The sequence below is a fragment of the Tetrao urogallus genome (assembly GCF_951394365.1).
Source record: "Tetrao urogallus genome assembly, chromosome: 18".
Classification (NCBI taxonomy): domain Eukaryota; kingdom Metazoa; phylum Chordata; class Aves; order Galliformes; family Phasianidae; genus Tetrao; species Tetrao urogallus.
Window position 1 is genome coordinate 3,308,216 of NC_136831.1, and position 25,850 is coordinate 3,334,065.

The 25,850-nt window shown below is 36.7% G+C and overlaps 1 protein-coding gene across 1 annotated transcript in view; it reads left to right on the plus strand.

Annotated features, from left to right (window-relative positions):
* CEP112 (centrosomal protein 112) overlaps positions 1 to 25,850 on the plus strand; it is a gene marked incomplete at both ends in the record, with an annotated part of 145,394 nt that overhangs the window by 10,803 nt on the left and 108,741 nt on the right. Inside the window, 11 exons of the mRNA XM_079544254.1 lie at positions 1,729 to 1,776; positions 1,911 to 1,988; positions 13,807 to 13,893; positions 15,754 to 15,853; positions 17,045 to 17,163; positions 18,270 to 18,413; positions 20,803 to 20,957; positions 21,297 to 21,426; positions 22,447 to 22,539; positions 23,442 to 23,501; positions 24,798 to 24,877. Of these exons, the coding sequence (XP_079400380.1) occupies positions 1,729 to 1,776; positions 1,911 to 1,988; positions 13,807 to 13,893; positions 15,754 to 15,853; positions 17,045 to 17,163; positions 18,270 to 18,413; positions 20,803 to 20,957; positions 21,297 to 21,426; positions 22,447 to 22,539; positions 23,442 to 23,501; positions 24,798 to 24,877 (1,094 nt within the window). The remainder of the gene's footprint in view (positions 1 to 1,728; positions 1,777 to 1,910; positions 1,989 to 13,806; positions 13,894 to 15,753; positions 15,854 to 17,044; positions 17,164 to 18,269; positions 18,414 to 20,802; positions 20,958 to 21,296; positions 21,427 to 22,446; positions 22,540 to 23,441; positions 23,502 to 24,797; positions 24,878 to 25,850) is intronic.

Consider the following 25,850-nt stretch of genomic DNA (forward strand, 5'->3'; position numbering starts at 1 on the left):
CTTTCATGGTGACATTTATTTGGTTCATACTCTTAAAAAAGCATGATGTGATTTACTGTTCTTCTCATGGCAGTCCTTCAGTTTCATACATATGTATTTTGGTTTGTCTTTGACCTTTTGCTTATTATTTTTAAATTTGCATGTTTCTCATAAATACAAGCTTTTTTTCTTTTTTGGGCATTCTTTATTGTGATATTCCCTCTTTAATGTGGTATAATTTTGAGAACAAGAAGTTTTGCGGAAGGCCAGCATGAAAAGAATGGATGTCGAGACATTAAATGTTTACAGATCAGTTTAAGTGGATATAATCCACAACAAGTAACAAAGTGGGAACATTTAACTTCAAAGCACATATGGCTGCTGTTACAAAATCAAAAAATGAGGGACTTGGGCCATGCAAAGTATTGGAGACACATTTTCCTTCTCCCTTATAAACAAGCAAGATATACCAGAGTGAGCAACTTCGTGGTTGGATAAAGTATTTGAATTAATCATAAATATTTGCACCTTTTTTAAACTTAAAAGAAGCAAAAGTGTTTTTTTTTTTTTTAGTAGGTGCAGAGAGGGTGCCTTTATTCATTAAGGTCTACCCATGTTTTTTGCTGTGCCAATGACTGTGGCATATTTTTAAAGCAAAAAACATAAACCTTTATGTGAGACTTCTATATTTTAGTAAACTCATTGGACAAGGGAAACGGCTTACTTAATAAACTACTTACCATCAGAAATACACCATTAAAATATTGGATAGTACTGTTCAATGAAACTGAAGGCACGTGTAAAAAATACTAATATTTTCAAGTACTTCTGGGTGAAATATGGTAACTTTAACAGCATATAGAAATCCTGCCTAACCTTTTAGGGAAGGAGATGAATAGCACTGTATCAAATCAAAATTTCAGAGGGATTAAACCTCTCTTACCACTGGTAAGTTCAACACAAAAATTTATTTAATAGTGCTGGAGAAAGTGCAAACATCTGATATATTTGCCACGCCTCATAGATCTATTTAATCTTTCTTGTTAAATAGACTAAATTTTATAAAATATGTATTGTAATCACATTCCAATTCCAAATCTCGCTGTCACATTTTATGGGATTATACTCTTGAAAGCTTCTCCTGAGTTTTACAGTCCCTGTGATGCTTGAGTCCCATCATCTGAGGAAAATTAAAAAGATACAGCTCTCTGATAGAGGAATTGGGATCTGAATGGTGTCCTGTATCCAGTTATTAAAAATAGTGATTGAAAGAGCTGCTTTAATTGTACAGTACTGCTAATGAATTATTTCCTTGTTTTGTCTCTGTCCTACGTGCGTGGATACAGTTTTAACAGTCACGTTTTTCAAAAACACAAGATTAAAATCACTGTAATCAGGAATATTCTCTAGCTTCACACTGATTTTAAATGGAATTTACCCAATAAAGTTCTTTTGGTAGGAACTGCATGTAGCAAATCCTATAAAACTGTTTAGTAGACTATTATCCAGCCAACCTTAAAGTCATTGGCTCATTTTGAAATTAAGATAAATGATTTAAGATATCAGGACTTGCATTGAAACCTTTCTCAAGCTTTACAATATTTATTACCAATTTGTTAGGTCTTTGGAAGTACATTCAAATGGTTTTCTTTAACCTTGCTGTTTTATTCTGTGTTTATTTTCTTTTCCTGTTTGTGAGAAATAAGACATTGCTGATATGATTACCTGTTCTTTAACTTTGTTTTTCAGCTTGAAAATCCAAGATATTTACGGGAAAAACCAATCCCAGTGTCTTTGGTAGGTATTTATATCCCCTTGGTATTTTATAAGGGCAAGCAAACTTGCTCAGTAAATTTCCTTTCTGTTTAGGAATGATTCCTAGTCGGGGTTATTACTTTGAACTCAGAATCTGTTTTTTTCTTATTCAATAGAAGACATCCAAAATTGGCCTAGGAAAAGGTAGCAGCTTCCAGGAGGACCCAGCACTGTTTCGAATGCACGAGAAGGAGGTAAGGTGCTATTTAGTCTTTTTAGGGTTACAGCTAAATTAGCAAGTTAGGGCATTTGTTTGTTGATTTGAGTATTCGTAGGGCAGCTTTTATAGCAGAAAATCTGATGTATTTTCCCTGAAGTGGTAGGGCTTTTCATTAAATACTTAACGTATTTCTCAATTGCTTGGGGAATAAAAGGGACTTTCTGAATACATGGACTAGACTTTTGAAGGAATATTTTGTGTTGGAAAGAAGGAAGCTAGGAATTTTCCACGTTTTCCTCTTCTCAGAGCAATGGATTTATGGAGTTAACTTTCTGTATGTCTTTAGAAATCCACAGATGTAAACCTGATTTCTATTAAATCCTACATTATTTCTGTTTCCCTCATCTAGCTCCAGTCCTCTTCATTTGCATTTTTGTATTATTTCTTTTGAGGGTTTTTTTTTTTTTTTGGCAAGAATAATGATGATGATATAATGTGCCTATCTGAATCTCTCATATTCTATTATTTTGTTTTGAGCTTTGGCAGTACTTTTGTGGCCTTTTTTTTTTTTTTTTTTTTTTTTTTGGTAGTTCAAAACCTGAAAATAAGCTGCATTTTTCTGGTATTTTTGCCATAATCTAATTTAGTTTAAAATCAGCCATTTAAAATCAACCACGAGGTAGAACTTGAACATAAAGCGTTTAGGACGTAGATTCTTCTGCAGTCTTATAGTCATTACATATTACTGGGAGTGGTCTGGCAGACCAGGCTTCAGGAAGTCGAATTCAGCATGTATTAGGAGGAAAACAAAACTAAAGCCCAGTCTTCTTTCCCTCTTCAAATCCTTCAACTTTCTGTTTTTAGTCATATGTTCTTGGGAAGTCAAATCATGTATATGCAGGGAACCTGGTATCCGAAATTCCTTGGACACACGTAGGACAGGTATGAGATGGAAAGGAGGAGGTGTCAACTGGAAACTGAAATAATTCCTCCTTTGCATGCATGGTGTGTTGTAAGGGCACCTATGAATTGGAACTATCCTAAAGCTGATTTCAAGAGCGCTTTAGAAGGCACAGGGGAGGTTATATTTGCTTTGCAGATGCTTTTGTTGTTATGTAGTAATGTATATGTAATATGTAATGTACATGGGAGTTTGCTCTGTGTTGGTAACTGGGAATCTAATGGGATGCTTAAATAAGCAGCCTGACACAGTGTATTTCACTTTCTCTGCACTGTTCAGATATTCATTGTTCTTTCTCACTGACAGCATTCAACCACCATTGCCTCGGGATGAGGCACGACAAGGTTTCACAAGATGTGAAAATAGACTAAAAAAGAAATAACTTGTAAGCACATTGTTGTCATTGAAATAATGTTTTCAAATTAAATGAACAGGAATGCATGCCAAGTTGCTACACAAAATACTCAGTGAATGATTTTTTAGTTCTCTGGAAAAATCCTTCAAACCACGCAGTAAAAATCTGGTACTTCTTGCTAATGTTGCTTTACTGTGGGGTAGTTTAAACAGGAAAAGTTGTGAAATACTTTTTATAATCACTATGTGTGTGCTATTAAATGGAAAACTTAAATGTGTTTTCTTCTTACTTTGTGAAGCTCAGTGAAGAATAAAGCCTTTTCATTTGTAGAATATAGTTGCATTAACAGGAGAGAGAAAAGTGCCATACCAGAGTTTGTAAACCTTAAGCTGTTTTCAACCTCTTTGTAGTAGGACAGGAGAACATAAAATAGGATAACTGTGGTTTTTGGCTTTTAACCTTTAGACCTTTGTCCGTAAACCATTCCTGCACCTGTTTTGACTCTGTAATGTTAAGCACATGGCTATTTTCTATGATAGCCACATCACAGTTTTATGAGAATGTGATCATTGTCAGGCAGTTGTTTTTAGTAATGGTTTCCCCAAATATTTCTGATATGGATTAAACCATTTGGGAAGCTGCCATTGCTGTAGAATCCTGGGTTTAAACAAGGAAGATGCAACAAAACAAATACATCAGTTTCCAGCAGTACAGCAAAACAGAACGGATTGCACGAGGAGCTTATCTTGATAAACAGGACCCCAGCTGAGGTTTAAAGTGAAGCTTTTTCATCCAGGGTGCTGCTCAGTGCTCCGCAGAGTGAAGGAAGGCAGAAGAAATTCAAGTTCTTATCAGTGGTTTTCAGAAAAATAAAGGCAACACTACTGCCAACATTCCATTTTTTAATAATTTTGGGATTTAAAAGAAAAAATAAACTTGTTAATGATTTGTTAAACCTTTCTCAAATAACTAGCTTACCTGAATAATATATCCTTCAAAGAAGCTTTGACGTCTACTTAAAGAAGCTCCATTTCTTAATTTTTCAATTTGGTCAGTCTTAAAATGAACAAATTCCTAAGAAAAATTCTTTTAAGCTGAAGTTTACCAAGATCACTAGGAGTAAATCGAATACAGAGTGCTATACACCAACTGTATTGTTATTAATACTTTATTTCTTGGTTTACACAATGTTAGTGCTTTGTGCAATAACTACTGCAAAGCAGCATCTGTCTGGGATAACTGAAAACGTTGAGTGTTTGCAATATTTTTGATGACTTTATCACTTTATCCAGTGATAATGTTTGGGTTTTGGAGTACAGATGCTTTCCCAGCTTTCTGTATCTGCAATGTGGCAGAAGTGGTCGTGTTTTCATCTGGAGCAGTGTTGAGTTGTGCAACTGAAGGGAGGAGTAGTTGTGGGGAGGTCGAGGGTTGAATTTCCAGGAGGATATGGAATATCTGCAGGATAATTTCCCCCAATTTGTTACATGGAGTGAGGACTGAAGAAGAGAGAGTGAAGAGCTGTAAGATGAGCTGAATAATGAAAGGCACCTGAGAGTGCCAGGAATGGGGAAAACTTCTTTCTCCTGGAAATGCGTTTTAACTGATCGAGGACTGTATGAAAGCCAGGAAGGAAGAATGTGTTTGTTTTCTATCTTTTCAAGAATTGTTTAAATTAGTGATGTAGAACTTTTGTCTTTTAACCTTCATTTGTGTTTTTCTCCTTTATTTGTGAATAAACACTCAAATCTTGTTTGAAAAGGCCATCAAGCCATATATATAGTTCTGCTGAGACGAAATTTCTGGGATTTATTCATACGTACGTGCTAAGAGAAAATCAGCATGCTGCAGTCTTGATCTGGCTGAAAGTGTTCTGAATGTAAGGTGCTGAAAGCAGAAGATGTACTGTGCTTCTCACTTATCTGGCAAGAGGTTGTACCTTGAAACTGAGGGTTGTTAAGGGCTGTGATGTAGAACATTGGATGTAGTGAAAGAGAAGGCAGGGAGGAAAGTAAGCCGTAGAATTTGGGAGGTATTATCAGTGAAGGGAGATGGAGTTTTAGGAATAAATGAGTAAATGACATGGCAATAAAGTATATGCCACTGCAGTTAAAAGGAGATGGGCGTGCTGTGTTTGAATGAATCAAAATATCAGATCAGATTAGGAAATGATTAATCAAGAGCAGTGAGACTGTGACTGTAATGTCAACAGCAGGTGACATTGCTTTCTCCTTTCTTCAGTTCTACGAAGGGATCAGTGGGCATTGTCCTTCTGGTTCTGATTTCTTCCTCTTAATTGCTTTGTTCTATGCTGAAGTACTTAAATACATGAATGAGGCACTTAATGCATGCCAGAAAAGAAACAATAAATAAAACTAATATGGAGACAGTATTCTAAAAGAGGGATACTCGTAATTAAATTAAGCTTGTACTGATGTAAAATTAACATTATTTTGCTCTGAGCTACAGCATGGATTTGATATTTTTCCTCATTGAAAACATATTTTCTTCATATTTTCCAAGAATGGCAACAGAGTCTATCAGTATAGTTCTTTTACACTATAACAAAGCCCAACTCCTGATAACGTGGGGAGGGAGGAGGTCAGGTTTCGCTATGACTTCAGATGCAAAATTTCAGGACCTGGACCTCGATATTCACTGGGAGCTGGCATTTGGTGGAGTCCCCCGGAGGTGTTTGAGCAACACCAAGATGTGGGGACACGTTATGGGGATGGGTTGGGGTTGAACTTTGTGATCTTAGTGGTCTCTTCCAACTGTGACGATGCTACGATTCCCCATGCAGGGACGTGGTTCAGTGGGCACGGTGGTGATAAATCAATGGTTGGACCTGATGATCTTAGATTCTATTCTCGCTTATTAATTTACTGTTCCCCTTCTGTTGACTCCCTGTTAATTCAGTCATTCTGTTCTTAAACTCCTGGCTGTTTTCAAAGTGGTAAAATTTGTTAAGACTTTTAATTATGGTGGATATTTTTGTTAAAATGTCTGAATGTTCAGGTGTGGCCCATAAGAGGCAAGAAAATCCAAAAAGGCAGATAGGACACAGTCATCTTTTCTTTTTTTACTTCTCCATAACGTTTCTTGTGATAACTTGGGGTAGGAAAATACTTTCATTTCCCTTTAAAAATGTTCCAAGCAGTCAGTATTGTGACTTCGAATGTTTCATTTCAGGTTTTTTTCTTTATCCACAAACCTGATGTCTGTTTTGAATTCAGTGTTTGATTTATTTTGAGAATTGAGTTGTAAACTGACTCTCACTGCTTAGTTATCATTCTGAGCAGCGATCTGTTCGTTCGCATTTAGAAATGCAGCAATCTTGACTTCTGTTAACATGATTCCTGACTGATTAATGTCCTGTTCCTAAGAACATATGCAAGTTGTCCATTGTCTTCTGTATGAGGAAATCACATCCTGTCTGCTTTGATAATTCTTTAGAATGTAATGTAATAAAACCCAAACCTTATTTTATTGCTAGACTGGTGTGAGACATACAGCGTATGTCAGGATGAGACATGTTTTCATAAGCTGACTTGTGATTTATAATTCCCAATACTAATTGGTCTGGTCATAGAGATATATATGTACGTGTGTGTGTGTGTGTGTGTGTGTATTTATTTGCTGCAGTTTGTGAACTATGTCTTTAATTATTGCACATATGTGCTGGAGACATTGAGAAAGATCAAAGAGGTAGGTTAGCAATTCAAACTAGTGTTTTAACCAGTAGAATGTCCAGATGGTTGCCAAGCAGCTGGGAATTAATCTTTTGCTGCATGATTAATCTCTACCTCAAAGTGTCTCTTTTTCTTTTTAAGTTTGATTTTTTTTTTTTTTTTTTCACATGTATAGATCCCATCTTTTTAAGGCAGAAAATACATTGAGTCGAAAAAGTAGGTACTATGTGCTCTTATTGCCACGTTACATTTGTGAAGTAAAAACAGAAGTGCAGTTTTAATGACTCTTTAGATCTTGAAATGAGTGCAAAAAGTTCAGTAGCTGGTGAGCACGAAAAGATAAAGAATAATGCAAGGAGTAAAAGTTGTGTTGACTGAGTGTATACAGAATAATTCATTTCACTGGACTCGGCACTAGGTGGAATTAGATGAACTTTTCAAGTAGTATGTGCTGTTTGATTCCACTTGGGTTTTACTTGCTCCCTCTGAAATTGGCGTTGACCTCTGCATGTTCACAAGGTTCATCAGGATTCACTGTTTAGTACTGGCGACTGAAGATAGTTTATTGCATTTCTGAGCTCTCTTTTATGTGATTGCATCTGATAAGTTATTACCATAGAAAAGCTTTGACAATTCCTATACATATTTAACTTCTTTGATGCTTACTGATACTTCCTGCACTATGAATGGCAAATGTATTTATTATGCATGGGAAAGGGACAGTTACCACTCCAAAGAAAGCCATTAAGTCGTGTGATGTGCTGTAGTGCTAATATGACTGTTTATTAGCTAATACATCTTGGAAGGAAAAAAACACCGTTCCAAGTTACTACCATAGTTGGATCTCAAAGCAGTGTGCTTTCCTGCCTGTTCCCAGCACCCTCAACTTGAAAATCTGTGAAAAAAATTACTGTTCTCTTTTGAAAGAGATTAATGACGTTTACGCATCAATACCAACAATTACCCATTCAGCTCCTTTTCTGTATACAGAAAATGCTCAGTGTCATTAAAAAGAAGTCAGACATCTTGCTTGAAGGTGTAAAGCTGATATGATCTGGCCTAAGATAAAGCTTTTCATTTTTAGTGGCTATGGAAATAGAGTAATGTCCTACTAATTTTTCTTACATCAGTTAATATCTAGTTTCTCTTCAAACAGTGCTCTGTTAAAATGGTTTAAGTGGAAGTAGTGGCTGCAGTGCTTTTAGAGTGCAGATACAAAGGAGGTTAGAAATGTGGAGAGAAGAATAAATGTTTGTTAGGTCAAATAATGTAGTCCAGATCATAAACATAGGCTTTTGTGGAGGGACCTTTGCATCTGGGCAGAATGCCATGTATATAGAGGCTCCTTTTACATTCTAACTTCTGGCTTGCATATTTCACTTGTTTGCTGGTTTGTTGAGGCTGTATAGTCTTTGTAGCAGAGACTTCCCAAGACTTTTTCTTAACCTTAGGCATTATTTTGGATACAAACATGGATAGCATTTAATACAAGAATTTGGAGTGGTTTTGTATCTGCAGTTATAAATTCATTCATTTTTTCGGAGGAGCAGATTTCTGTGTGACTCTGAGAAGATGGGCACAACGCCACCAGGAAGAAAGCCCAGTGTTGATGTGGATCCTAAATGGAAAACCTGCTTTTACTGTGTGCAACGTTCCACTATGAACAACATTGAATGCCATTTAGAAGGAGATCAAGTCTTTTTTCAGTTTTAAGATAAGAGTTGCTCTATTTGATATTCTCATGTGATATGCACACTTTGTTTTGCTGTAGGCACTAGAAGGGATATGATGGCTGAGCTCATAAACGTGTGAAAGATGAAGTGTATTTCTACATCCATCTGATGTCTGATTGCCTTTTTCTCTTCACAATATAGTGCCTCTTTTCCTTGATTAAAAACACTTGCAAGAGTAATGAATACTGGTCTACAGAAGGGTGTGTGCATGTGAGTAAAGGGTGCTTGATAAATATGAGAAGTGATGCTCAAATTTAGATCCCACGCATACATTTCTATTCAGATGACTTACTATGAAGTACTGATTTCTTCCACTTTTTTCTTTCTCTGCAGTGGCATGTACTGGGTGCTTTGCCTCTTAAGCTTCTCTAAATGGAAAAATGGAAGTGTTGGTATACCTCAAAGTTTTTTATTAGACAGATTTGAGGATACAACACAAGATACAGGAAGAACGCAATGAGAAAATTCCTCGTTAATTATAGTCAGAGCTGCACTATTGCTTTTGTGCGACTGTCTTTATGCATAGTCCTGGGTATTTCTCAAGTACAGTATCTCTTGCCACGTTAAACTTGAGTGTGTTTCTATAGAAAGTTCTAGTTGTTTGTTTTTTGTTTTTTTTTTTTTAAAGAAATCTCTTTCCTCCATGATAATATCAAAGCTTTGTATTGTGAACTGATTTCTTAAAGCAGCTGCATTACAGCAAGACAAATAAGTTTTGTTGGACATTGTAAGATACACGAGTCATTGTTCTGCATTGTTAGCTCTCACTTTGAAGTTCTCATTTCTTGTTTACATCATTCTCCCCCTTTCCTCTCTTTCTCTGTCCCCCATACATTCATAGACTTGGAAAATATCTGGCAGGCAAACAATACTGTTTTGTCAAATATCCAAAAACCTCTGATGGATGTTAGGGCTTCACAGTGCCACCTCTGGCCCAAGGGGGATCCCTGGAATGAAAGCAAATGAAGAGCAAGCAGTGTTTCAAATCTGTCTCTGAACTACAGCCTCAAATCTGCATTGTTCCTTTACTTGGAGCCTGACTTTACGATCAGGTCTTTGAATATTTCTAGATTACTTTTTTTAGATAGTGACAAGATGAATATTTGCCTGTTGTCACAAAGAAAACTGGGGACATCACCTTTATTTTTCCAAAGATTTCTGACACTTGCAGGTTGCTCTATCAGCTTTAGTTTGACAGCTATTAAAATTGTCACAGTAACAAACCTGCATGTGAAATTGTAAGACAGCGATATGAGGAAAACCTGTTGTGAGGTAACTGCTCACTGCTTTTAGTGTATGAGGGTATTTTTATTTGTTGGTTGTTTTGTTCTTTAAATCAGGAAGAAAGTGTGAGGAGGCCCATCAAAGCAGTTCTGTTCTTCATGGCTTTAAATAACAGAGACAGCACAGATGTTTGACATCAGTGATGTTTACATGGCCTTAGGGTTTAATTGCCTCATACTCTTTGTAAGGAGAGTAAACAATGACAGAAATCCAAAGGAATGGTGGTCAGGATAGCAGTGGCTGCATTTCATACATAGTTGCAAACTTCTGCAATATAGCCAAATATCTACACAATAGCTGGGTGGGTTTTTTTTTGTTTCACAGAATCACAGAATGTCAGGGGTTGGAAGGGACATTTGTTTCAGTGGTAAGATGTCATAAGCTTAATGTTCTCTGCTGCTGGTGATAAAACATTAGAACTGATGAGTGGCAGGACAACTGTTTGCTCCTAATGACATGGATGACGTATGTTTTTCTAAGCTGCTTTTACCTGTGTTTTTTTTTTTCCTAAAACTGAGGGATGTGTTGGTTTGTTACTGTGGTGAGTGAGTTTGTTTCTCAGTGTGTTAAATGCCCAAGTGGGAAGAGCACTTTATGGAAGAGGAGCAGAGGAGCATGTGAAGTTCTCAAGTGCTGTGACACTTGATATTTGGAATTTGGTGGCTACAGATATGCACTTAGTTTTGTTAGCGTGGTTGTCATTTCTAAGATGCCCCTTTGATAAAGTGTTAAAACTCAAAAATCGAAGGGGAGAAGTTGTACCCAATTGTGAAATGAGCTCATTTGCTTCAAACCCAGCCTTAATGAGGCCCTTTTCTAAAATGTTTTCATCCTACTCTGTATTTCTTCCCTTACGCCTGCACAGAGCTGGGGCAAGGCCAGCTTCCAGAGGGTGGGCCAGAAAGTTGGCTCTGTTGTTGCTGTGCTTCTTGGCTTTCTCACAGGTTTTCACAGAATAAATCACGAATGTAGGGTTTTAAAACTAATATCTGTATTTTTACAGCAAATACTTGCATTGACGTTTCCAGACGTTGCAGTGAAAACGGATGAAGGTGTGTTGGAAGTATTGAACCCTTATCAAATTTGTTGTCTGGTGTTATTATGACCAGCTACTCTTTATAATCACAGATTTCATCTTGAAACAAGCTGAAAACTTCAAGTGCACATAAGTTATTGAATTCCAGACATTTTAAAATTGGGCTCCCTAACATTTATTTGATCAGTATGTAATGAAGTGACAAAATTTTCTAAGCTGTGGATGAAACAAACAGGGCTGAAGAATGTTTGGAGTGCTGAGACTAGAGAACTGGAGAATTTTGCTGTGAGTTTATGGAAGTTAAGAACCGTGGGTGCTTTGCAGGTATCCTTTTCAGCTTTGGAATGATTCCTTGTTGGTTTCCAACATCCAATTCCTTTGGGATTTTTCAAGCAAGTTTGTTTATTTATACACACACACACACAATATGTATATATTTAATAATTTTGTTACTACAGTGCTTTGTGAAGAGCTGACTTCTATATCTTCTTTATCTTGGACACACTTATTCGATGTGTGTTGTTTGATTGCAGTTAGCTCCTCTGAGATGAAGCTGTCAATCCTTTTCAGAAAGTAGTCCCAAAATGTGTGAAATTTTATGCAAGATCCATTCTCCTGAAATTAGTTATTAAGTGGAAGCCAATCAAGAACAGTGATTTCTGCTGTCAACCTGTGGAGAAAACAGCAGGACTGAGAACAACCGCTGTCACTTGGAAATGTATGCCTGTATTTCATGCAAGGCAAATTTTACTTAGGCTCATTTTTATGATCTTTCAATATACAGATTAATAAGAAGCACAAACCAGATCTCTACTGATGCAAAATGCCCAAGATTTATTTCTATAAGCCAAGACAGACTCACTTTTAATAAGTTTCAAATGTAATGTGTTTGTGTTTAATAGCATGGGGGTGCAATAGCTACAGATCAGTAATTCATAAGCTTTTAATGTAATTCAAGTAGATTGGAGTTTAGTTTCCAATATTTGTGTTTTTGCAAGTCCTTCATAATTATTTATGGAATGTTCACAGACTGTCTATTTGGAGGTGGATTACTTGCTCTTTTTCTTAATGAACACTTATCTATCACCTGATGGTAAGATTTTTCTTCTATAATGTCAAATTTTGAGGGATATGTGCATCTTTTTCTTTTCGTGTATATACATATGCGTATATTTTATGAACAGAATGTGCGTTTTTATTTTGATGCTTATTTTTGAATGATAAGAGCTGTCTGAGAGCTGAGCATACTTTGCCTTTCCCTTGGATTAATTGTCAATCCAACTTGGTTTTTTTGGCAATTTGCATAAGACTGGGTGAGTCTTCAGTGCTGAGAGATAAATAAGAACCTTTGTGTGGTGTAACTGGCAGGCTGTGCTTTGGGCATTGGTGAATGTGGAGTCTGGAAATCGACAGTGTTTGCTGTTCTTCTGCTTCCAGGTGATAGGGAATCTTCACTGTTTATTGCAGTGCATCTTGTGTTTTGTGATTGAGTGATGCTCAAGTTTTGTAGGTTTTTTTCAATTTAAAAAAAAGTATTTCTGCAAGTTGCAGTGAGCAGATACATACAATACATACAATAAATACAATACATACAATACATACAATAAAGCAACCACAGAATAGAAATTAATAGTTTGCAGTGTATTTACTGCCCTTATATGTTAAAGATTTGTGTTGGGATGATTGCTTTGGAGAATTGAAAGGAGTGAAAATAGGGGCAGGATGGCTGACAAGTATTGGTTCGTTTGGAGTTGGTCAGCTGAGGTGAGCAGCTGGGCTGCTGGCTGGGCCATGCAGAAGTGAGAATGCAAGAGCTGTGAGAATGCAAGAGCTGTGAGGAGGTGGGGGCTTGCAAGGCAAGTGGACCTCAGCTCTGCAGGCTCTTGGATGTTAGCAAGAGGCTGCTTTGGTGCCTTCTGCTGAGGCTGTCGTCCCTCCTGTGTAATGTGGCAGGTTGCTGGGATGTGCTGTGGTTTGGGAGCTCTTCTGGCAGCTTTGTTGTCTGAATGGGAGGAACAGCAAAGGGAAGAAGTGTGGGACGGCCTGGGGCTGAACCAGAGGTGCCACTTTCGCCTTGTTGGAAGTCAGGGAACACAAAATACCTTTCATATTTGCAGTCTCGGGGTAAGCTGTAAAGGCAAATATGCAAGAAATTAAAAATACTTTTAAGACTGTAAGTGAGAGGCAACAAAGTGTCACTGTTGGGACGAGGTGAGTACCCAGCTTTGAACAAATGCAAGCAGCCGCAGGAAATGGATTTGAACAATCAAATTCAGCAGCAATCTTGGTCCTGTTACAAGTAACCTTAAAAAGGAAATGTGTTTATAATGAGAGATCTCTGAATAATAGAAAACAAACAAAAATAAACGTGCATCTGGGCCAGGGGATGTTCTTTGTGTAAATGTAACACCTGCCTACATGGTGAAGGCACGCTTCCCATACTTGGTGTATTAACATAAATATGAAAAGCTTCATTCTGAAGTGTTTATTTAGATAAAAGATGATAGCTTTTTTGGGCAATAGCGGTTGTTTTTATTGCCAATGAAAACATCTTACCAATTCATTTTCTAAATAAATATTTTAGGTTGAGGCCTTCTGTAATGGCTTTATCAGATAAACAAGAAAATGCTGGAAAACTGAATATTGATTATTTTTCATAGCAGATATTTGTTAGGGACTTCCCATGGCCTGCTGAAAGACACCAGTGAATTATTTAAAGGTTATGCAAAGGTCACTGATTTTATTCTTTATTTTAATGAAGTTGTTTATTGGTTCTATTGTATTTTTAAAGCTAGACATGAAAATGAAAATGATGGAAGGTAAATTTCATGAAGAAAGACTTCAATTACAGCAGAAGCATGATTCTAATGTTCAAAAGGTAAGGAGTGTTGTTTCTTTCCAGGAATGATATCTAGGACAAAATAATAGACAACTTAATTGTCATAAATTGCTCACAATTGTACTTACAATAATCACAACTCTAAGTTTTCCTTTAAGTTAAGATTGTAGGTAACAGTTTGCAGAAGCTGATATGAATGTGGAATATTATAAGGTGAACTTGGGAAGTGGAGAATACTTGTAGATGAAAATACAAGATGGGGTCTGTTTTTACTTAATAATTAAACAAGACAACCCATGTTAGGAGCCTCACAGCCTCAACAGATTCGTATTCTGGTGAAATGATCAACTTGTAATGTTTCTTTTAAATAGAAGGTACTTGTGGGAAATGGTGCAGAAAAATATGTAAAGGAATTTATTTTTTATGGCTGAAACCCCAAAGAACAGTAGAGTAATATGAATGTTCATCACATGTTCCTACCAATAACAGCAGAAGTGCTTAAAGTGTAGGCTGGTCTGTAAACAGTCTTCATCTATGTTATTGCATCATTAAAGCTGCATGTTCCTTTTAACTCTTCTCAGCAATAAAATGCTGCCAGATACACATCCCTCAGCTTAGGTTAAATTTGTCTTTACTGTATTGCACGACACCACCTTTGGGGAAGCTTAAAAAAAAGTACTGTCAAAGACAGCAATGTTACCTTTAACACTACCTTGTAAATGCATGGAGTCAGACTGAGTCACTGAGTGCCTTCTGGAGGCTCTGATCCAGCAGCGCAATGGGAGCCAAGCGCACAGGAGCACCATGACTTACCCTACTTTCAGCTCTATGTTCCTGAATATCTCAGTTTTGTTTCTTAAGTCTGAGTCACAGACCGGGAGGAAGTGAGTTGACACAACACTGTGACACATCAAAGCCTCCTGAAAGGATGTGAATATTTGGTCAGGTGCGTTTTTGGCTCATCTGTTCTCCATGTCTGCAAGCAGAACTGGCTAGCAAAGATGAGAGAATAAAGGAAACAGCTTTGTGAGAATAAGAAATAGTTGAAATGCTTTCTCATCCCTTGAGTTGTCATCCTTTTCTAACTAATGTTGGAATTCCATCTTTTGAAGTTGTTTAATAATATTGGGTGTTTCAGAAAAGGTTAAATAGTGTCGTATTAATCTTTAAAGACACAAACCATTTAATGCAGATGGAATAATATTGTTTTAAGATGAAAGCTCCTGTTTGAGAGATTTGGGGCACTGCTATAAAATTTCTGTGGCTTTATTGTTTGTCTTAAACGTGAAGTTTCAATTAAAATGGTATCTCAAAGCGTGCAACCATTCAAACTTTTTTCCAAAATCACCATGTACAGAAATGTAAAGTGGTTCCACTTGGTGGACTTGGTCTGTGACTGCGCTGAGAGCAATTGTTTGTGAGAGTCTAATGAAGTTCATCAGGGATTCAAGCATTTTGAATGAGAATTTTGAGTTTTTGCTGGGCATTTTAATGCTTGTAAGTACTATTAGTCAGTACAGATTTTAAAAATAAATCATTTCTATTTGCAGTGGTCGCACTGGGAAACTTCCAAATTCTTCTAGAACACTAGCTGAATTTTTGTCTTGTAATTGCAACACTGGATTTGCCCAAATATAAAAGAAAACACAAAAAGATGCCTCTAAAACATGAAAGTCCTTTTAAATCTGCTCTAGTGCCTGCTTTTATCTAAACCAGTCCTTTGTTTATGGCTTGGCAGTTTCAGCTATGAGAATTACGTATTTCATTGCTTGCCCTGCAATATCTAAGCGTATCTTAAAGGCAGTTCCTTTGACAGGTATCGGTGTACATTACTCTATGCACTGGCTGTGGCTTCATGCTTTCAGAAGTTTGTTACAGTGCTGTGAATCTTCACTGCAGATTTTGGATCGGAAGAATGATGAAATAGAGTTGCTGAAATCCCTCCACAAATCCAAACAAAATGAAGCCGAGGAGACAATTAGAAAACTGGAGAAGAAAGGTGATTTTTTTTTTCTCTGTGGTTGGTTTTTATTTATTTATTTTGCATGGTGATTTTATACTACATCCTCTTTGTGACCGTGAGCGTTTGTGTCCCTTCTAGGTACAAACATACTTTCCCTCTTTGTTTGCAGGTCTTGCACTTGTTTTTCCTTTAGACTTGAGGCTTGTGTGGTTGCCTTTGCTAGTTGTCTAGCTGCCAAACCAAATTTTCCAAGAGACAGTGTGATCTTATGTTTAATACTCAGCCTTTTATAAGTGCCACTGAAAAAAAAATTTCTTTGATACTGAAGTATTTTGACCACTTCTTCCAAATTTTTGGAATCTCTGGTTCAAGGTTAATTTATTTATACATTCAGTACATTTTAATCAAACCACAATGTGTTGTTTATTTTGGTCTATTGTGGCAAGAGATTTCAGACATCAGTAGTAGTCTTGAATGCGTTGTAAGTATGAAATTTGGCCCATCTGATTGTGGCTTGTCAGCAGTTTCTTAATATTACTTTTTTCTAGAATTCCTTGGAGTGCATTTGTGCTGTGGATGGAACCACAATGTAAAATAATACATATGTTTGGTAAACTAGGCGCAGAAAGGGAGAGGGAGCCATGAAGGGAGCATTTACCTGCTCCCTACAGAGTGAATTGTCCTGCTGGCAATCCAGTGCTGCTGGTAGCTGTCCTCAGCTGCAGTGGGTTACATTGGAGTCACCTGCACTCTTGTCAAACACTGAAAATCATCAGTCATTTCTGAAAAGCATGTGTTCCTGCTTTGTTTGCCACAAGCATCAGTCTCTGTGTTCTTGGTGCAACCAGTTGCAATTTGAGTAGTTTGGTCTTTCAGCCCATGTGAGAACCTCTTTCTGGGTGCACACAAAATCAGATTAAAAATGCCTGTTTTCTTTAGATTCCGTGGATTCTTTTTGATGTTTCTTCACTGCTGGAGTTAGAAAACCTCACTGAAATATTTTCTAAATATAGTAGAGAACACCTTGTACTTGTACTTGTATTTTAGTGACATAGGATTTAAGTGCTAAGTTGTAAATTATGTGTATTAAGTATTTTTAACAGCAGAATAACATGAGCAAAGCCAGGTCAATTGAAAATTGTTGTAATCTGGTTGTATCTGATGCCAACAGTGGAAAAATCCCAAGGATCTCCCTTGAATGGTTGTTTATTTTCCTATTTTTGACAGTTCAGACCCTACTCCGTGAGTCACAAGTCATCAGAGAAGCAATGGAAAAGCAGATTGTAGAGTTAAAGAAGATGTGCGAGAAAAGCACTGAGTCTTTGAACAATGAGTGGGAGAAAAGGGTAATGAATAATGCTTCAAAATAAAAATGTACATCTGTGAGAATACATTTTGTTGCTTTAAAAAAATATAGAGAGAATAGAATATGTTATTCTTAGAGATACTTTCCTGGGTTGATTTTATTTATGTCTAGACTAATCTCTCAAGGCCCTTCTTGCCAACTTTTGCCCACCCCCTGCCTCCTGCCCCCACCTGCTGGTCGTTCTACAATTTGATCCCTGCTCCACCTGGCCCCCTTGGTGAGCCTTGGGATGTTTTAGGGAAGTGTTTATTTCTGGTTGACCTGGCATGGAATTTTAATCTCAGTAAACCTGCTCCTACCTGCTGTCACCACAATTCCTTTGAACCTAGTACTTTTGCGTTGGGTCATGAATTCTTCAAGATATTTGTATGTACTGTTAGGCTCAAGGCAGCAGCAAGGCAAAGAAAAGCGTGTTCGCTGCAGTAGAGCTTCACCTTTGCCCAGGTTATTGTCAGTGTTTGTCTTGTTTACCCTTCTCAGAAGTGGGAGGGTCACAAGCAGGGCAGAGTGACCTTGAAGATGAACAGTGCTGCTTTATTTTTTGTTTTGGTTCGCTTTTTTTTTTTTTTGCAGCTCTTGCACTTAGAAGGGCATTAGTTTGAATGTTTGTCTTCTGAAAGAAAAATGGTAAATCTTGTCCTTTGTGCTTAAAACCTCGACGCTTCAGCGTTTCATTTTAGAGAAGCATTATTTTCAGTCTGAGATCATCCCACTTGCTGTAGTTACACAGCAATTGTAGCTGCCATCAGTGATGCAATCATATATTGAGAAGGCTAATTAAGGTGCTAATATAAATTCCAATTTAATGAAGCTATAGAAGCTAAATTGAAGCATTTACCTTATAAAAGATGGTAGTGTGAAGCATGATGGAAATACAATAAATGTTTTGTTTTTAAATATCTGTAAACAATGCTATGAAGGGGTAACAGTAGACCTTTTTATAGAGAGTGATATGGTTATGTTACAGGGGACAGAAACGTAGCCTTCACGTGTCAGATGTTCTGTTGGTATATTATGGTAATAGAATATTTATAAGTGCAAGTTCTTATGCAATTTATTATTTGATAATTCTTTTTTGTGATGCAGCTTCACAATGCTGTGGCCGAAATGGAAAAGGAGAAGTTCAGTATTAGGAAGAAGCATGCAGAAGACATGAAGGACCTGCTTGAGGTCACCAATGCTCGTCTGAGCAAAATGGAGGAGGATTATATGGAACAAATAGAGTCAACTGTAAGCTTTCTGTAAATGTGTCACAGCAGCAAGTGTATCTTGGAGCTTTCTGCATTTTTTTTTTTAACTGTCTATAAAACTCTATGAGCAGTCTAACAGCAGTCTGGAAACACTGTTTAATCATGTGTCTCGATCTTTTTGATCTTAGTTTAGCTTTAAAAAGTGTATTGTATCAGTCATATTGGTGTGATAGATAAATGTCTGCTGGTGAATGATGGTAAGATGGTGGGGGGAGATTTAATCATCAGCCTCAACTTTACTCTCCAGGGAAGTGTAATCCTATGCCAAGCCTTTCAAATGGGTCTTGTTCCAGCATACGAGGTTTGTAATTATGTAAATTATACAACAATTTGTAGGAAGGCATCATCACCCCCAGGCCGTATTGTTGAGTTACCTTCTGTATACTTTTTCCCTCAGTTTTTGTCTGACGTGGAAAGAGACTGCTGAACACAGGCATTGATTAGAAAGGTTTCAAGTCTATCTTGTTTTGAAAATGCAAGATCAATATTGAATTCCATGTATCCTTCTGAGATACCTTTTCTAGTGTTTCTTGATTTTGGATATCAGTTTTATCTTTTGCTTACCTAAAGATCTGTTATTACTTTTATTCCCATTCCTTTCACTGTGAGTCTAAGTGATGTTTTTATAGGCAAAAACCCATTTGTGAAGACCATCAGTTTGACAAATAGAAACAAGTTCTTCCCTGACTGCAGAATTACATGGACACACTTGATTTAAGTGGAAGTCTGTGTTGTGGAAAGAGAAAATCCAAGGAATTGAATATGACAGATGAAATAATTCAATGTGTAAGCAAAGTAGAAAGCAAAATATTACCAAGAATCCTAGAAAGCGTGCTGCTCTTTTTATCAGTGCTGAATGAGTGAAAGGACAATGTCAAAAAACTTTATTCCCTTATTAATGAATGTTGAATTTAAAAATTAGTATTCAGATCATGTCATAGGTAACAGTAAATACATAGAAAAATGGACACAGTCTGTCAGCAGGATTGAATTTAAGAACCATCAAAACTAGACAGATCTTGCTGAGCAGCTTCTGATTTAATAATTAAACGAGGTAGAGTTCAAGGCAGGGCTTAAGATGAAAGACTACCCTGTCACTGGAAATTAGGTTTCTTTTTCTCTCTCTTTTGGTTGTGTTCTTTTCTTTTTCTTTTCTTTTTTTTATTTCTTTGGTATTTCAGGGGTTTCTTCAGAGTTTTACATTGTCAAGGACGCCAGTGCTGTTAGCAAGTGAAATTGGCTGAGCAACGTAGCTCATAAAGTGGGATTCTGTGCATTAAGCAAGTATAAATATCAACTTCCTGAGGGTGAGGCCACAGGGAGGAGTTGGGATGTTTGGCAGCGTATCTGTGTGACTGACTGAAAAGAAACAACCAACCAAAATGGCACCAGGCTGAGCTGGCTTTATCCTGATGGAAGAACTGTCTGTCCTATTCAGAAAAAATATCTTAAGTCTCTCGCCAAAGTTCAGCTGACCGCTCTGACTGGATGAGGTTCTTGCATTGCTACAGGCTCACGTAGATGTTATACGGCAGCTGGAGCACTCACTTCTGAGGGCAGATGTTGGAGGTTTTTTCATTTTACTTCGGCAAAGAGTGAAAATACATTTCAATTTCCCCATATTCAGACCTTTGTTAATACAGAAATAACAATATGTACATCCTGGAGGGCAGCTGTGTCTTGTTTTATGACTCCAGCCTCCTGTGGAATTCTTCAGTCATTTCCGTGCAGATCAACATAAGTTTAGGGAAGAGTGGGAAGTAGTTGAGTAGAAGGGGCAAGTAACCAGAAACTAACTGCTCATCTTTAGAACTGTTTATATTAAGGGGGGAAGATATTTGTGGTTTATTGGAGAACATTCACTGTAATTAAACAAATATAGAATCATTAAGGTTGGAAAGACTGGTAAGATCATCTCATCCAACCATCAACCCCTGCCTGCGGCCACTCTAAACTACATAATTCAGTGCAGCACCTACTCCAGCACCTCCCTGATGCTTGACTACATAAAACTCAGCTAAAGTTTGCATGTTCATGCATCGTATGTATTATAGTCACCCTTATTTCCTCAGTATCTGTACTTGTTGCTGTATCTTAACTCCTCTTTTAAAAGATTTGTACCTTAGAAATTGGTTGTACATACTGTTACGTATAATGGAGAGGACACTACTCTTTTTAGTTATTACTTTGGTGGGTTTTTTGGTATGCATATACAGCATAGAATTTACTATCATAATTGATGATAGCTTTGCTGTTTTAACCCTTGTGTCTCTGCTCACCAAGGAACGTTGTTGCTTAAGGCTATTGGATAACAACAGGGTTATACACTGATTTATTCTGGTGTTTCTTACAATGGTCTGTTCTTTCAGAACCAGACGGTCAAAAATCTGGAGGCTCGAGTGCAACAGTTGATGGTTGAGGCTGAAAACAGTAATTTACAGCGTCAGAAGTTATCCCAGGAAAAGACCGAAGCAGAACAATGTTACCAGGCAGTATGCTCTGAACTTCAGGAAATGAAGGCAAGGTAATTAAGTAGCAGTTGCTGTTTTTAACTTTGTAGAATAGGGGACCTCCAAAAGCAAACTGTAGTTGTTTTCAGTTAATTACTCAGTGGATGGTCATTTGCATTAGTAAAATGTCATTAAAAAAAAAATCTATTAATTGATGCATAAGAAACTCATTTTGAAGCTGGCCCAAATGACTGCTTTAAGTATTGCATTTTCATTATTTATAAGCTTTTCATTCTCTTACAAGGAGCACGTGGTACAGTCCAACTTGAAAACGCTGTAAAAACTGATGCTGAGCATGTAAAATGCCAAAGCACGAAAGCAGTTTTCATATTTTGTTTGCTTACTACTTACAGGCACAAGTTGTTTCTGGAAGGCAAGGACCGTATTGTGCAGGAATATGAGGAGAGCATTCAGCAACTACAAAGTAAATATGATGTTGATATAAATGTTATGAAGCAGGAGCATGCTCTCTCTACAGCTAAGGTACATTTTCATGCATATTCCATTTAAATGTTGTTTATTTTTGGTCTCCTCAGTATAAATAAAACGCATGTGAATAAATCCAAGAAATGTTCAGTTGCAGAAGTTACTCATGTGCATAAGTATAAAACTTAAAGTGGTTTATTTTTCATTCCCAAATTTGACTGAAATGACTGAAGATGACAATTCTGGGATGTATGTACAAGTGATATTTCTATAGCTGATACAGGTAAGGTGCAATCAGTATGCTGGTTTTCCTTGTACTTATGAAAAAATTCTGAATGCCAGATGATCTCCACACACTTAAAGACCCAGAGCTCTTATAGGGCCTCTTCAGTAAGTTGTCCTCAAAGGGATGTTGAGGGAAAATATTTATTTCCAGTAATAAAGTGTCTTGTGGGTTTCTTTAATATGGAACATTATGTTTAAATATTTATGTATTTAAGAAGATATTCTAGAATTTTGGGAATATATATCCTGCCCAAAATGTAATCAATCTGTTTACATAAAAACATCTATTGGGCTGATGTCTACCAGTGTGCATATGTAGTACATGGCATTTATTCTATTGATGATATGAAATAAATAGAAAATCTTTCGACTGAATCCAATAGTCTTTGGAACAACAAGATAAATGAAGTCTTTTTTTCTTTTATGGAATTCTGGGAGCCTTGATGATGCACTGATCATTTAATTTGCAAGATTTGTCTTTCTTTTAACTGTTGGTACCGAGTTGATGCAAAATCAACTTAGTTGCTTTAGTTGATCAACTTAGTTGCTTTAGTTGATCAACTTAGTTGCTTTAGTTGATCAACTTAGTTGCTTTAGTCTTAGTTGTTACTTGTGGTTATCTATGCATTGATGAGTTCACCAGAGGGACGAATATAAAGTATCTGAAGTTGCAAACTTACACTACTTTTTCTAGGCAGCTTTGAAAAGTGACTTAAAAATGGCAAAAAGATGCATCTGTAGAGCTAATGGGAACACAAAACAAAAATCCTTTCTTCTGTTAAATCCTTGCAGGCATCTGATGTGATTGAGGAGTTACAGCATAGTGTGTGTCTATTAAAACAACAGTTACAAGCTTCAGAACATCAAAGAGAGCAGCAACTGAGGGTGAGCACTGAACTTCTCACTCAGAATGACAAGCTCCTTCTGTGTTTTTGCACTAATCTGAATATTTAGATAGCTGTACCAAAATACTCGTTATACAATATGCATCCTCACGTATTTTATCATATAGATAAAGGGGGTGTAAACTTTTCCATAGAGTCATCTCTTGTCACATTTTTATGGAAAAGAGCAGAATTTTCATAGGACCTTTGTGACTTTACCTTCACTTCAGCATGATATAACACCATAAGCATGTATCAATGCACTATGAACATGTCAAAGAATACAGTTGTGCTGATTAAGAAAAACTTTTTCTTGTTGCTTTCTAACAGTTCAGCTCAATTTTTATCTTCCAGCAGACACTGATTAATCCTTCTATTTCAGGTTGAGTTCCATGCCTGTACTGTGTATCAATCTTGTTCAAGTTTTGGCATCTATTCTTCCTCTATTTTTTATTTTACTGCAGTACAAAAAAAACCCCAACATTTTAGTAGCTCAGGAGAGCAAGTTACTTTTTCTCTTCATCACTTGGAATGGTGCCTTTTGAGATGGTTTTGCTGTGGATGTTTTTGCTGTTGGTTGTTGGGTTTTTTGTACATCAGAGAGATTCCGTGAGTTACAGTTTAAGATACTCCTTGCATCTTGAATTTATGGACAAGGATCTAGACCTGCAATCTTAAGTCTTTTCGGATGCCCTTTTAAGCTAATGAAATACTGAATATAGCAGTGTCTTTTCCGTAACTTAAAATAAAGGCTACAAGTCAATCTTACAGTATTGCTTAGTGATGATATAAAGAGGATTTTAACACTTATGAATATTCTGGGTGTGTTTAAGGATTGCTTTGAAATGAAATAACATCATAGCTTTCTTTCATTTGATGAGAAGTACACTTCTTCATTTGCAGGATCAAGACCATAAACTTCAACAAGACAAGCTTCGCTTGGAGACTGTATATGAAAAGCAGGTAATAAACATGTACAGCAGCAGTGTTTTGAAAAAGGAATGCATGCCATTTAACTCCTTTTGAGGGCAGTTCACTTCAGCTTAGAGGGTACAGTACTGTCAGTGCTCTTTACTATAATTTTTTTCATTATTTTTGAGTCTGTCTTAACTATTGACATCTTAAAATGTGGGTATGGTATAAAACCATAAAATGCTATAGATTGGCCCATAAAGCACTAAAACCAAGCTTGCCTTTAAGTAGAGGAATCATGAAGTCTCTGATGAAATCTGTTCACTTAAGTACATACCCATTATCTAATAATCTTTATTGGTCTACAGTGGCTATTGCCTGCTAGGATATTTAAACATCAAACAAATAATAGGTAGTAACCCTAAATGTCACTGTTTGATTAAATGTGCTTATCTGCTGAATCAGGAACCCGTTAGGCTAAATGGCTTTACAAGCAAAGGAAACACCTGCTTTTTATAAATAATCTACCACTTGTTTTCCAAACATTCAACTAAGTGTAAGAACAGTGATGGATTATTACTGAGAGCCATTCTTGAGACAGCTTTTAAATATGTGTGTAACTTAGCCAAGATTGGGAATACCTTCTTGACTCTCTGGACGTCCCATCAGTATTGAGGCTCTTTGACGTGATCTAGGTAGTCAGGATTCTGGACAGTAAACACCTGTGTAGAACTGTTTACAGTAGTGAAATTCCATATTACCATTATTATGAAAAAAATTCATGGCACCTTCCATTGGGTGTGAGCCTGTAATTCAGTATTATGTTTCCTACACTTACGAGCATACTTAATATAAGAACAAATAATGTCTTAATAACTTAATAAAATGTAACATTGCAAATGATTGTAGATAAGAAGGAAATTCCTATGCTCCTCTTCCTTTAAAGAAAAATGTGGTTGGTAAGTCACATCATGACAATGTTTCTTCAGCAATCCTAAAAGTAAAGCAAGTTCTTGCACTTAATATGCCTGTGGAAAAAGGTATTGTGAAAGCCTATGGTTTGCACCATACTAAGGGAGGTTGCTAAATGCTGAAGCAGCTTTCCTCATCTGAAAAATGCTTTGGAAACATCTGTTCCTGGTTACTGAGCTAGGGAGGTAGGAGTCGGATTTAATTCACTGCTTGTTGCGACTGTATTGCTTTATAACAAGATAGATGGATAGTTGTCTGTGTCAATACTAAAGAAATATGTAAAACAAATGGTTTTTGGAATTTAAAATAACATTTTTATATCAGGCTTTATTTTACCTGAAATGTGATTTTTTTTTTTTTTCTTTCAAATGGTAGATTCTTAGCATCCAGAATGATCTTGATAAAGAAAGAGGGGATGCCCAGAAGAAAATTCACAAGCTGGAGGAGACTTTGAAGTAAGTGAATCTGAAATAATTGTTGAAACGTCTGTAGATTTTTCAGTCAAACTTAATAAGTGTATGCTTAGTGTTGTCTAACCGCCTTCTGATAGTTGGTCTGAGTTCTATTCCCATTTTGGAGAAGATGAATTTGAAAAATGTATATTAGAGCCCAATGCAATAAATACTGGTCTGCTGTGCCGTGTACTGTGCCATCTCCTGTTTGATTCTTAAGGTATTTATGATTTAGGAGAAGCCATGAGATGTTCCTCAAGTCTGAGGAAAAACTTCAGTCTTGGTTTTAATCTCAGAAATTATATTCAACCTCTGCTTAGTATGTGGTATTTGTCATTCAGAAAGCCATAAATTACTTCTCCGTTGTGGATTTTACTCCTTTGATGCCACACGTTTTTGTGTCAAGTAGTTATTTTTCAAATCTGACCAGGATTCAGAGGAATGGTACAGCAGAGATGCTTTTCATTACCTAACGTGGAACAACACTCTTGCTAACCTTGTACATCACAAAACTAATTTGGATGCAACAAGTTGGATATTCTCTGAGCAGGAGTGGTTTACATACACCAGATGCACGTATGACAAGATTATCTCTTGTTATGCTTCTTCCCTTTCTGATTATGTAAAATATTATTTCCACATGTCAATACAGTTTAAAATAAAAATTCTGGAAATAATTTCTAAGGATAACAGATTATTCCAAAACAAATGACAAGTTTTGTGAAAACTACTCAGTTAAATGTGATGATGCATCTTATCTAACCTCACAGAGGCATTGGGAAGTCGCAGGTATGAAGTTTGTGTTCCTTTCTTCTTATCATCTCGTAGATATTTAGCATCAACAGAGAATATTTTAAATCACTACAGAAACTAAAGCCAACTAGCATTTAATCTTTAAATTCTTTGCACTTTCTTTTTAACTTTAGAGAAATTACATTGTTCATCAATTAAATTTGATCTTTTAATCTTTTAACAT